The following is a 12,691-nucleotide window of genomic DNA, read 5'->3' on the forward strand; positions in this document are numbered from 1 at the left end:
TCCCCCGACCTCCAGCCCTAACCTTTTCTGCTGTGTTTCATCCATGCTCCTCGGCAGTCTGTTTCCACTTTCAGAAGTTTGGTTTCTTGCCTGTGGTTGTCTTCTTTTCCCACTGGTCTCTCTTAAATCCCTTTACTGCAGCTTTAATGGTGTTTTGAAAGGGAGTGAGGGCAAACGAGTGTTCATCTGCTGTGTTTAATGGAAAGTGCCCAAAGAGTCTCTAACGAGCGATTGAGGGGGAAAGAAGAAAACCTCTGTAGTTATAAATTTATCTGGTTTTATAGCATTTGAGGTTCAGCTGTTTATGAAAAGCAATTTAAATAAAAGGATCATGTTGGAGAGCAGTGGTTTATATTCACTTCATAATATTTCAACTCTTAGTGAAAGGGGAGATCAGAGACAAGTGAGTATGAATAAAAGATTTGCTGAATGTATAGCCAAGACCTGTGGATTTGGTGGTGGAAGGTTCCACTGCCCTGGCCTTTTCTAGGATTGCCTAGTTAATCTAGATTTCCTAGTTTCATAAGTGCTGAATGGTGATTCAGTACATGGGCTTCAAACCTGCACAGACCACAAAACCATTTGAATTCCTGCTTTGCCATGTGTGGGCCATGAGCAGATTGTTTCACTGATTTGAGCCTCAGCTTCCTGACCTAAAAATGGGGGAAATAGTGCTTTTCTCCCAAAGTTATTAGGATTGAATGAATTAAAGTACGTAAGTGCTTAGCCTTGTGTGGTCACTGAATACAGTTGTATTTACTTTGTTACATTCTAGGTATTCTTTTGTCTCCAGCCTCACCAGTTCACTATGCCAGGCACTGTGCCAAGTGTGGGAACTAGAGAGACCTGCCCTCTGCTTTCAGGATTTTCCCCTTATAGCTGAACTCTCCCTCATTCATCGTTTAGCTCTGGGATGTACTGAGGTCCGAACTGGAGAGGGAGGGAGACCGTATTTGAACCTAGGTCTGCCCAGGTCTAGAGGCTCTGCTCTTTTTTTTTTAATTAATTTTTATTGGAGTATAGTTGTATACAACATTGTATAGTTACAATGTTGTGTTAGTTTCTGCTGTACAGCAAAGTGAATCAGTTATACATACACATATATCCACTCTTTTTTAGATTCTTTTCCCATATAGGTCATTACAGAGTATTGAGTAGAGTTCCCTGTGCTATACTGTAGGTTCTTATTAGTTGTCTATTTTATGTATAGTAGTGTGTATATGTCAATCCCAATCTCCCAATTTATCCCTCCACCCCTTACCTCTTGGTAACCATAAGTTTGTTTTCTACATCTGTGACTCTATTTCTGTTTTGTAAATAAGTTCATGTGTACCATTTTTTAGATTCCACATATAAGCAATATCATGATATTTGTCTTTTTCTGTCTGACTTACTTCACTCACTATGACAATCTCTAGGTCCATCCATGTGGACCATGTAAAGCATGGCATCCATGTAATACAAGTGGCATTAGTTCGTTCTTTTTTATGGCTGAGTAATATTCCATTGTGTATATGTACCACATCTTCTTTATCCATTCTAGAGGCTCTGCTCTTAACACCGTCTCCTTAGTGTTGAGTATTTCTTACAGTGAGGGGTTGGCCTCTGAGTAGAACACAGTTACAGACAAACAGATGGGCATAGATGCTTTCTGAAGGCTCTGGGTGACGTTGAGGTTCACATTCTAACCATTCCTAACAACAGCTGTACATCCATGTGAAATAGCCCACATTTGAAGAGAGTGCTTATTATTAGAGAACATCTTTGAAGGATCTGTGGCATAAGTAGATTGCCTGGAAGTAGATCTATTTAGATTGGTTATTACTATACCCTGAGGAGTTAAGGTGAACAGAAACTTACAGATACTTCATGAGCGGTGCGTGGTTGCTGGTTGGGGCGATGTGAATCATTGGATGATAATAATAAAAGGCTTTAGCTCCCTTGAGTTCTTTAAATGGAGGAACATAGATGATGAGAAAAAGGTGCCCTTGATCTCTTACCGTAGAGAGTAGGTTGGGAACCAAGAGTGTGGAACTGTTCTCCTATTCGTCCATTTCTGCCTGCCCTGTTCAGGCTCTTCTTCCAAGTTGCTGTCTCCTTCACAGCAAATATCTTTGTTTCCCCTCGCCCCCCCAGTCTTTCCCTTCATGCATATTTATATATGGATAAGTATGTATTTTTGATGAAATCTGAATTGTATTTTGTGTACTGTTGTATAGCTTACATTTTCCACTTAATTTTCCTTCTCTCCACCCCCCCCCCCCCCCCCCCCCCCACAAACCATTCCACTTTAACCTTTAAAAACATTCCCTTTCTGACAGGGTTCAATCAATTATGAAGACAGCCATGTGGTTAAATACTACATTAACCATTTAGAAAACCATGATTTCTAAAGTCTGAAATAATACCCCTATCTGTCAAGCTCTATAAGCTTCTTTGATAATGCAGCCTATTTTCAGATGTGGTACATTATAACTGGCTGGGAATTAGAGTGTTTTTATAGTAGTGTAGATGCTTTTGCAGTAAACCTTTAGGTGGCAGCACTTTCACCGTAAACCACATTCTGAATAGAATTTCTCAGATGCATAAGATGTTTGACGCAGAAGGATGCTCAGAATCCAGCTGACTTACCCCTTCAGTGTGCAGTGGTGGAGCCGAGGACCTGGGAGGGGCAGGGCTGTGGCTCAGGGTTGAGCAGGAGGGAGAGCTGTGGACCACTGTCTGGCACTCTTCCTCCACCCTTTCTCTTACTGATGTGAAATGTTTCCTGTCTCTGTGGCATTGTTAAAAGCACACTTTAAGTATAAGGCAACCAAGGAAAATAAGAGTCAAGTGGATGATTCTGGACCAAAATGTAACGGGATGTTTGAAAGGACCAGACAGAATAGGCAGTCTTTTTTTTTTTTTTTTTAAAGCAGCTTTATTTGGATATGATTCACATACCATACAGTTCAGTCATTTGAAGTGTACACTACAGCAGTTTTTAGTATATTCACAAGTTTTTGCAACCATCACCACAACCTAATTTTAGACCATTTTTATCACCGCAGACCCCTTAGCCATCATCACCCCACAAGCCTGCACATCCCCCAGTCCCTGGCAACCATTCATACTTTGTTTCTATAAATTTGCCTATTCTGGACATTCCATATGAATGTAGTCATAGAACATGTGGTCTTTGGGGACTGGCTTCTTTTACTTAATTTTTTACTTTATTTTTTTTTTTTTTTGTCGCCGCAACGTGTGGCATGTGGGATCTCAGTTCCCTCCTGACCAGGGATCAAACCTGCGTCCCCTGCGTTGGAAGCACGGAGTCTTAGCTACTGGACCGCCAGGGAAGTCCCTGGCTTCTTTTACTTACCAAAATATTTTCAGGGTTTGTCCATGTTGTAGCATGAATAAGTACTTCATTCCTTTTTATTGCCCAATAATGTTACATTGTATGAATATATCACATCTTGTTGTCAGTTGATGGACGTTTGGCTACTATGAATAATGCTGCTACAAGCATTCATGTACAGATTTTTGTCTGAACATACATTTACATAGAAGTGGATTTGTTGGGCCGTATGATAACTCTGTGTGTGTAACCTCCTGGGGAACCACCCAGCAGTTTTCCAAAGTGGCTGCGTGTGTGCCTTGCCACCAGCAACGTGTCAGGGTTCCATTCGTTGTAATTCAGAATTCCAGATTTTCTGATGATAAGCTGGGGACGAAGGGGAGGTGAGAGAGATGATTCTCAGGCTCTCTTGTGTCCCCGAGTCGCATGCCGGACTGCCTGTTCTGCCTTTCCGAAGCTACCAAGAAACCAGCCGGCTTCCCTGCCCCACACAATTGCTGTGCGTCACCAGGCTGATAAAATGCCTGCGGTCTGTGGCCACGCAGAGCATACTGATGTTATAGTCTGGCTGTTTGTAATCCTTGCCTCCTGACTTTGGAGATACCAGGCAACCTGATCGTCTTGGTCCCAGTTAGAGAAAAATTCCAAATAAAAAACCCTTCGCCACGAGCCGTCCAGGTCTGGACATGTCAAAATCACTTATGTGACACACACCAAAGACAGCTGTAGAGACTGCACAGTGAAAGAGCAGCTTTTGTTTTTGTCAGAGTTTATATTCTCCAAGCTGAGCTTATAGCCGTTTCTTCGGCAGCCCAGACTGGACGTTCTTACATCTGTACTGAAATGACTGTGTGTGTGTTCAAGGGAGGGGAAGGGGCTGGCTCTTCCTTTAGGCCTATCTGGGTCCTGGTGAGGACACACACTGTACATTCTGAAGCTTTGTTTGCAGCTGGAAAAAATTAGCCACACTCAGATCTTTCCCGCTGCAGGTCCCGTCAGGAAGCCCAAGTATGTGGAAAGCCCCAGAGTGCCTGGAGATACAGTCATAATCCCGTTCCGAGACGTGCCCAAGCCAACAGAGCCCAGTGAAAATGGTAAGAATATGTTTTCAATGATTTTCCCCGCTAAAGATTTTACACCATGACACTCCACTTCTGAGTGAAACTTGAGTGCCTCTTGCAGGAATGCTTTGCTAAACTGAATGTATCTGGGAGGTGGTTTTCCTTGGGCAGCTACAGAGATCTGTTTAGTTAATGTAAATTCTTGGGATTATGTACATAGTGTAGGAATAGTTGAGTGGGTGCATATGCATTGTTTACAGGTTGAGACTTAACTTCCTGACAATTTTGACCTTCCTGGTTCGGGGGGGGGGGGGGGACATGAAAAGCCAGCCAGTAGACTGCTTCCAAGATTTTGTTTTGTTTTGTTTTTTAGTGCTCCATCGTTTTAGAATATTCAACAGCAGGCTTTGGCTGAAAAGCTGAAACTGTAGCTAGACAAGGCTTATAATAACTAGCTTTCTTAAAAGCATTTGGTAGCTTTTGAAAGCTGCTTATTTTTTTTTTAGACATCAAAAGTTTTTCTTTAGAGAATGTTGAAGTAGAGGCAAAAAATATCCAAATTGAGTGAAACTTTTCATGAAGACACTTTATATTTTGCTTTTTTTCCCCTATATCTGGAAATAACATGGAACAGACGTTACATACTCTAGCATTTCGTAGATGTATTAATAGTTCTTTATTTTTTTAAATCGATTCCAGAATGTACCTGTTTGTTTCTTTCTCTGGGGTGGGGGGTTGTGTCCCCAACTCACAACTCTAAGGTCTTTAATTTATGTGTTTTGAACTTACATCCTGTTTTCCTGCAGAAACACATGGTTAAGAATCCTGGCATATGTAGAGAAGCCTGTTGTACTCCCAATATGGACACAAGTTTATGTAGTAATGCTGAAAGAGAAAACTCACCCATATTTCCACCTTGGAAGACCTGGCATCCTCCTCTCCCTGATTGTGGGTGGAGAGGGGTACAGCTTCTTTATGTTCTACCACTGTATGTGCATTTCATGTTTCTGCTGAGGCATAGGAGGGAGTGGGTACGAAGTGTAGGACATGGTAGGAACATGGAGTGGGGTGGCAGTGGTGGTGGTGAAAATAAAGCTAAAAATGAGCTGAGTGTGAGGGGTTGGCAGAAGATGAAAATCAAGAAGAGGAGTTTGGGGTGGGCGGGGGTCGAGATGGGACCAGGAGCTGAGCATTCTAGGTAGGGAAGAAATGCTGTTGCCTGCATCTTGGCATGAGAAATACCACCCTTTTTCCTTCTGTCCAGGCACCCAGCTGTTTGGTTTTAGGTAAGAGGTTCACACTAGGATTTGTGCTGAGGAGGAGCAGGGCACCAGGTGTGTGGTGGTGCAGAGGGGAGGGTCCACAGTGCTGTCTGGTCAGGATAGCCGGAAACCCTGCAGACCCTCCTGGTTGTGAATTCACGCGTGCAAGGTGTCTGTGGGTCGATCTTCTCGCTCCTTTCTATTCTGGGTGTCAAAAAGAAAGTGAAAACCTGTTCCTCTGAAGTGTGAATATCAATAATCTGAATTTACTGAGCTGTCTGCCCATTTCAGAATAAGCCTGCCCCCCTTACCCTCATCCCCACCTGCCTTTGGAGTCCTGGTTGGTTATGCCCCTGGCATTTAGCTGGTTGTGGACTCCATTATGTGACGCCTTCCTCGGTGGCCAGAAGTCTTGTTGACATCCTGTCTAGAGTTTAGGGCTCCCCCCTGGGGTAAGAATGAGGACAAATTTGGGATTTTTATTGGGCAAAGAAAAGAGGTTACAAAATAGTTCCCACTGTCAACTTTTCTCCCCTTGCCCAAGGCAGAATTGGCCTTCTTAAGGGAGGAGGTATTCTTATGCTTGGCTGCCAGCTGAGCTAAATTCAAGCACAGTGATTGATATTGTTGGTGTAGCCTGCAGTCTGCAGATGTGCTTACTCTCGAGACCCTAACTCCTGGATTCAGCATCATCAGTCTCCATGGGGACTGAAATTACGACATACCCGGGCTGCGAATACACACCAGGAGTTTCCAGAAGTTTCACCTAGAATTAAGAAGCAAGGTACATTTCCCCTTTTTTGGGCGTCGGGGAAAGGGGCGTAGTTCATGCTTGCGGGCACATGGTCTTTCGTGGCTAGCCACGAAGCCGGTGGAAGCCCCAGGAGAGTTATCTGTTGGTTGATGAAGAGGTGGTTGCCTAACAAAATTTAACTTGATGATTAGTAAACGATGGTGTGTTTTGTAATCCCCGTGGAATCCTTTACATTTCAATGGGGTTAATTAAGTTTGCCATATTAAAGTACAAATTTTATGTCCAGGTCACTGAATCTAAAGGCGAGGCTGGAGCAAACTAAAACTAATTGAGTTTGAGTATTAACCCAAGCATGTGCAGATGCATGCATGATGGGCTAAGTCCTAATTTCTAGGATTTCATAGTAGCAGCATCACTTAAGTTTTAATTTAAAATTTGGGCTTATACTTTTCCATATTTCCTTTGGGCATTTTTAAAAAGTCTCTAAGACACTTTTCTGGATGCTGTCAATAATAGCATTTCAGTAATCCCCAGACCAACAAACTATTGAAAACAGCCCCTCGTGAAATGCTTTTGAAATTTCCCATAGACTCGTGAAATATCAAGTTATTCCTAGATGTTTGAAATACCCTTTCCAGACTAAGCTGCCTCACTTTATGGTTGTGTTGCTCCATAAATTCTTGACTCTTAGCTCTCTGAAATTTAAATCAAAGTAGAACAAAACCAATGAGCACTTTGAATTTATCCATTAACTTATAAGCAGTTGTATTTATGTGTAATCTGCTTATTTTAGCCATCTGGGAAGTGGGATATATGATGTGGGCAGATGAACATTTTTATTATAAGCAAAGAACCTGTTTATTAAAGTTTACATTAACCTGGAAACATCTTTATGGAAAGAGATTCTACTTTATTCAGTATTTTAAAATATTTTGGAAAAATAGCACTTTCTACTCTGACAAAAAGAGTGACTTAATGAGGTCCTCAAACAAAATACAATCCCCTTTTTCCTGTCAAATGATCCTAATAAGCTATGTGTCATACAGAGTAAGTTCTTCACAAATAAGCTTCCTATTGCTAAACCAACATATTGTTTAAGGGGAAAATGTCACCCACAAAACAATACCTCTGCCTTAAGGGAAAATAAAAAACTAGATAAATTAGGGAGGGTTATTAGATTATAATAGGCTTCACAGCTATGTTGCTTGGAATTAGGGGCAACCATAATCCATTTAGGTTTGCTTCAATCTGTCATTAGCTTCTTGAGCAAGCTTTGATGGGGAGGGGTGAGAAAGTTTTAGTATGAGTCATTGCTTGGTGAAGTCTCAAAATACGACGAAACGTTTTTTTTCTAGCAGTGTGGTTAGCAAGTAAAACTAACACTTATGAAACAGCAGAATAATTAAATGCAGAACTATCTTACTGGGAGGAGTGAATCTTTTTTAGATATATGTTTAAGTAAATATTGATGCCTTATGTTTTTGATTACTATTTTAAACATTTAAAAAGATGTAGAGAATGAAACAGGTATAAAGAATATGGTACGTGTCTACCCACTACTCAGTTTAAGAAATAAAACATGACTGTGTTTCCTCCTGATCACATTTCTCTTCCTTTCCCAAGAGGTAACCTTGCTCCTGCTAATTTAATTTTCAGCATCTTAGCATGGTGATGCACCACTTGACCGATGGTTGAATAAGGTTTTAGTTAGATGGAAGTACAGAAGGGGGACATCCCTGGTATGTGTGTAGTGGAGGAGAGACTAGAGGTAGAGTAGCCATTCGTTCTGCATTCCCTTGAATAAATATTAAATTCTTATGCTGTGAAAAGTACTATGTTGGATGCTATTTGAGATGGGTTATCAAGCATAGGTCCTTTTTCTTGGAGCCTTAGAGTCTGGTCGGGGATTAAAGACCTATATATACAGAGTAACTATAGTACGGGGATGGGGGAGTAGTGTTGACTAATCCAAGCTGTGTGACCAATCGGGTGCAGATGGAGGTGCTGTGCCGGGAAAGACTTGCTTGGAGTACTACGCCTTGATTCACTTGTCAACAAAGTATATAGGATGGAGTGGGGCAGGAAAGGGACTAGAGTCAGGGAGAATGGTTAGAAAATGATTTCAGTAGTTAAGTGAGAGAATAAGATCTCAAATTAGAACAGGATCCGGAAAAAAAGTGATACAGGAAGATTCCTGAGGAATTGCAAGGACCTGGAAGCCGTAAGAGGCAAAGATGATGACATCAGGGTTTTGAGACTACATTAACCAGACACTAGGAGAGAGGGACCTGTCCATTTTGGTTTGAGTTCAGTTTCAGGCATGTTGAGTTTGAGGTCTGGGAACATCTAGGCAAAAGTGTCCAATGAACAGTTGGAAAAATCAAACTTAAGAAAGAGCTCAGGAGGTAAACTGGGCAGCCTTTTACTTAGAGGGAACGTGATGAGATTAGGTGCATTACACTAGGGAAAAGGTCATTGAGAGAAGAGACCTGAAAACCTTTGGTATTTTATTCTTGAGCTGTGAATAAGGTGGAAGAAGCACCAGCCAAAAGGGTAGAAGAACCCACAAGACCACACAGTATCCATGGGTTTCCCCTCTGAGTGTCTGATGTGACAGTTGCCACTTTCTTCCTTGGAGAGCAGAGTATCTGTCAAGGTCAAAAATTCACAGGAAAATCAAAAGAGGAGATGGGCCATGAAAAGAAAGTTACTGTGCCTAATAGGGCTGTTTTAGGAGGCTTGTGAAGGTGAATGAGTTTAAGTTGTAGGTATGTGATAAGGAAATGGAATTGGTGATGATAAACCACCTCTCTTTTACCCCTAAGAAGCTGAACAAGTAAGGGAAGATGAGAGATCAGTTAGTAGGGTGAAGGGAGTCTGCGACTATGGTTTTATTTATTATTTGTATGAAAAGGGAGAATTTAGTACAATTGAAGACTTAAAGGTTCTACAGGAGTGGGGCATGGACTTCTAGGCATCCCTAAGACCCTTGCAGAGGGTCTGTGAAGTCACAGCTCTTTGCATAATAACACTAAGATATTTCCATTTCTTTTGCATTGACAATTGCAGTGATGGTGCAAGGGCAATTGTTGGTAAGACTTCTGATGCCTTAATACACGTCAAAGTAGGGGCTCCTGCTATTCTGGGGCTACATGTGGTATTTTTTTTTTTTTTTTTTACCAGTACCCACTTGCATCAGAAATAATAATTCACTGAAAAATGTCCTTGATGAAGCCCTAAAAATAATGAATTTTAAGTCTTGACCCTTGAATACCCATCTTTTTAATATTCTGTGTGATGAAATGAGAAGTCCGCAGAAAGCACGTCCACTGTGTGCTGAAGTATGATGGTTGTCTCAAGGAAAAGCACCTGTGTGATTGTTTGAATTTCAAGCTGAACTAGCCTTTCTTTAAAAAAAAAAAAAAAAAAAAGAACATCATTTTTACTTGAAAGTACAACTGACAAATCAGGGTTATTCAGAATTGGGTATTTGACATATATTTTCTCGAAAAGGAACAAAATGAGCACGTCACTTCAATTAACAAAACAAACAAACAAACAAAAAATCCTGACAGGGATTAGTTGCCAATGATACAATTTGACCTTTCGAATGAAAATTAGGTTTTGAGGAATTTGCATCTGTCACAAAGAGCTTGATGGCTTCCCAAGACTTTTCTATTGAGATCTGTGGTGATATTAATGACTGTGACATTTTGGTGTTGTATAATAAAATGTGTCAACACTTGCAAGATCTGCAAAACCAGTATTTTCCAAATGACCCAGTGCATGATGTTACAAAATCTTGCATGGGTAAAATCCATTTGAAGCATAAAACAGACCATTGGATTTTACTGTAACAGAGTACAGAAAGTTCACTGATTCAGATTCAGAGTCAACATTGGAACTAACCTTTAAGAAATTGCTACTTGTCAAGTTTCGGGGAGGTGTCAAAGAAGAATATATGTAATTAACTGGAAAGGTTCCTCCCTTTCCCATCTATTCAATACATTGCTCTCTAAAGCCACAATTCTTCACATGCTTCAACCCATAGAACCTATCACAACAGATTGAATGCAGAAGTAGACATTAGAATCCAACTGTCTTCTATTAAATCAGACATTAAAAAGAATTTGCAAAAATTGTAAAACAATGCCATTCTTAACTTTTTAAGTTAAAATACAGTTATTATTAAAAATGTTATTTGTTAGTGTAATTTTTATTAACTTAAAATGGATTAACAGATTTTAACATTCTTAGTTTTAATTTCTAACATGCTAAATATCAATAGACATAACCCATATAAGCCCAAGCTCTTTGGAGTTCTTAATTTTTAATGGTGAGCTCTGATACTAAAAAATTTGAGAACCACTGGCTTAGAGGAAGGAAAAGAGAGGGAGAAAATAAAAATAGGTGAGAAAATTGATTCACAGACTAATAGTTATCTAGACTGGAGAGGATGAAGACTTAGAGTAAAGTGGCAGTGTGACTGAAGAGAAAAAGGCGAATTCAGGAAACATTTTGAAACAGGAAATGGTAAGATTTGGTGACAATTTCAGTCTGGGATGCGTGAGATGAAAAGCCTAAAGATAACTTATATGATAACTATGTTTTGGTATTCCAGACTAGAAACCAGTTATTGACAGAACCAGATCAGGTTCATGGATAGATATTCCTCCGTAAATAGTACTTTTGGAAATTGAAGGAGGAGGGAATGGTGATGCCTTAGGAGAAGGAGTAAGCAGAAAGAAACAGGAAAATGTTTGTGGAGTACAAGGCAAGGAAGGCAAGAGGTTTAGCAAGAAGCAGGTCCTAGACAGGTAGAGGCAGAGGAAGGGATTTAACATCAATCAAGGCTGTGTCTCACTTAACAGACTTGATTCAGAAGTACTGTCTTGGAAGCTGATGTTAAGTCAGTGGTTCACGGTTACATGCTAGTGAATAGCCAAGCGTCATCAGCAATGCCCAGCGCTCTGTTGAGTTTGAGGAGGATGAGAGTGGAGAAAAGGCTTCTCTTGATGACATTATCATTGGTAATCCCCAGGCACTTCCAAGGTTCTAATAGCGTCTGGCTTTAAGAAGGCAGAATGATTATATGGGAAATGAAAGCAGTTAAGTGTGGGCCAAGTTGGAACAGTTTGATAGCAGGAGGGGATTTGTTGTCTTGAAGGAATAGTGAGTTCAGAAAAAGTTAAATTAAGGCAGAAAAATTCCAAACAGAAAACTATTTTTTTTTTTTTTAGGTAAGAGAAATATATGCACATTAAATATAGAAAGGAAGCCATGAAAACAGAAAATGAAGTAATAGTGAGAAAATGGGCTCTTGGTGTTAAAATAGGTAGAAATAATGACCAACTTTGATACAGTGTTTTATCTCAAAGATATTTGGCTTATAAGATGTTTCTCACATTTGTTTTGAGCTTCACAGTCTATAAGAAGTAGGTGATGACCACTTCCCTGATGAGGAAGTTGAGGTTTAGGAGAGGCTTACACTGTAAGGGGTCCAGAATAGCTTTAGTGTGGGGAAGTCTCTTTCCTCTGAGCCTGTAGGGGGGAGGCTGAGGGGATGGTTATTAAGGGGACAAATAGGTTTGAAGTTAGGATGGCGGTAACTGGGGAGCCAGTCGCCTTGTGGACCGTCCCTGGATGTTGGCACCCCAGATGTGATCTTACAGGTGTGAATAGGTAAGAAGAGCCAGGCAGGGAGTGATCAAAGAAATTCCCTTTGCCTTTCTCCATGTGATTATTCCACAGTGGTGTAATAGCGAGGATTTCATGAGAACATTATTGGGAGGAATATCGCTCTCCACTTACCTAACGGATTCCTAGGGAGTGTGAGGCCAGTAACTCTCTCAACTCCAGCTACAGTCCTCATAAGTTCTTTGGATATTTAAATCTATGAGATGTTAAAGCATTGCTAAGAGATGAGGTCTTTCTCTCCAGCCCTTATCCCACTGCTATGGGGTAAGGTACGCCCATTATTGATGAGTGATTTAATATTAACTACACAAATGAAAATAGACTATCTAGAGTATCCCACTGAATTTTGGTTTGGGAGTCATTCTGGAATCATTAGCTCAAAGAAAATCCTATCTGACTGTTCAAATCTCAGTATTTTATAATTGACTATGGAAGGAGAAATACATTTCCATTTCACAGTCGAGTGTATCAGTGTGTGTTCCCAGGCAACTCATCTCCCCCAAAATGGCACTGTCACACTTCACCCAGGGGTCCTTCTGCCAGAATGAAAAGTTCAGCGAGAGACACTCTGTGCGTC

General features: G+C 40.7%; 1 protein-coding gene across 7 annotated transcripts in view; it reads left to right on the plus strand.

Moving 5' to 3' along the window:
* TANC1 (tetratricopeptide repeat, ankyrin repeat and coiled-coil containing 1) overlaps positions 1–12,691 on the plus strand; it is a 242,525-nt gene that overhangs the window by 144,731 nt on the left and 85,103 nt on the right. For 6 of the 7 annotated variants that reach the window (XM_059927927.1, XM_059927922.1, XM_059927925.1 and 3 more), the window contains one exon: positions 4,330–4,434. In XM_059927927.1, the coding sequence (XP_059783910.1) occupies positions 4,330–4,434 (105 nt within the window). Of the gene's footprint in view, positions 1–4,329; positions 4,435–12,691 lie in introns of those variants that run through there. The other variant, XM_059927926.1, reaches the window with a different exon arrangement.

Source organism: Balaenoptera ricei, chromosome 7 (genome assembly GCF_028023285.1).
Source record: "Balaenoptera ricei isolate mBalRic1 chromosome 7, mBalRic1.hap2, whole genome shotgun sequence".
Taxonomy (NCBI): Eukaryota; Metazoa; Chordata; class Mammalia; order Artiodactyla; family Balaenopteridae; genus Balaenoptera; species Balaenoptera ricei.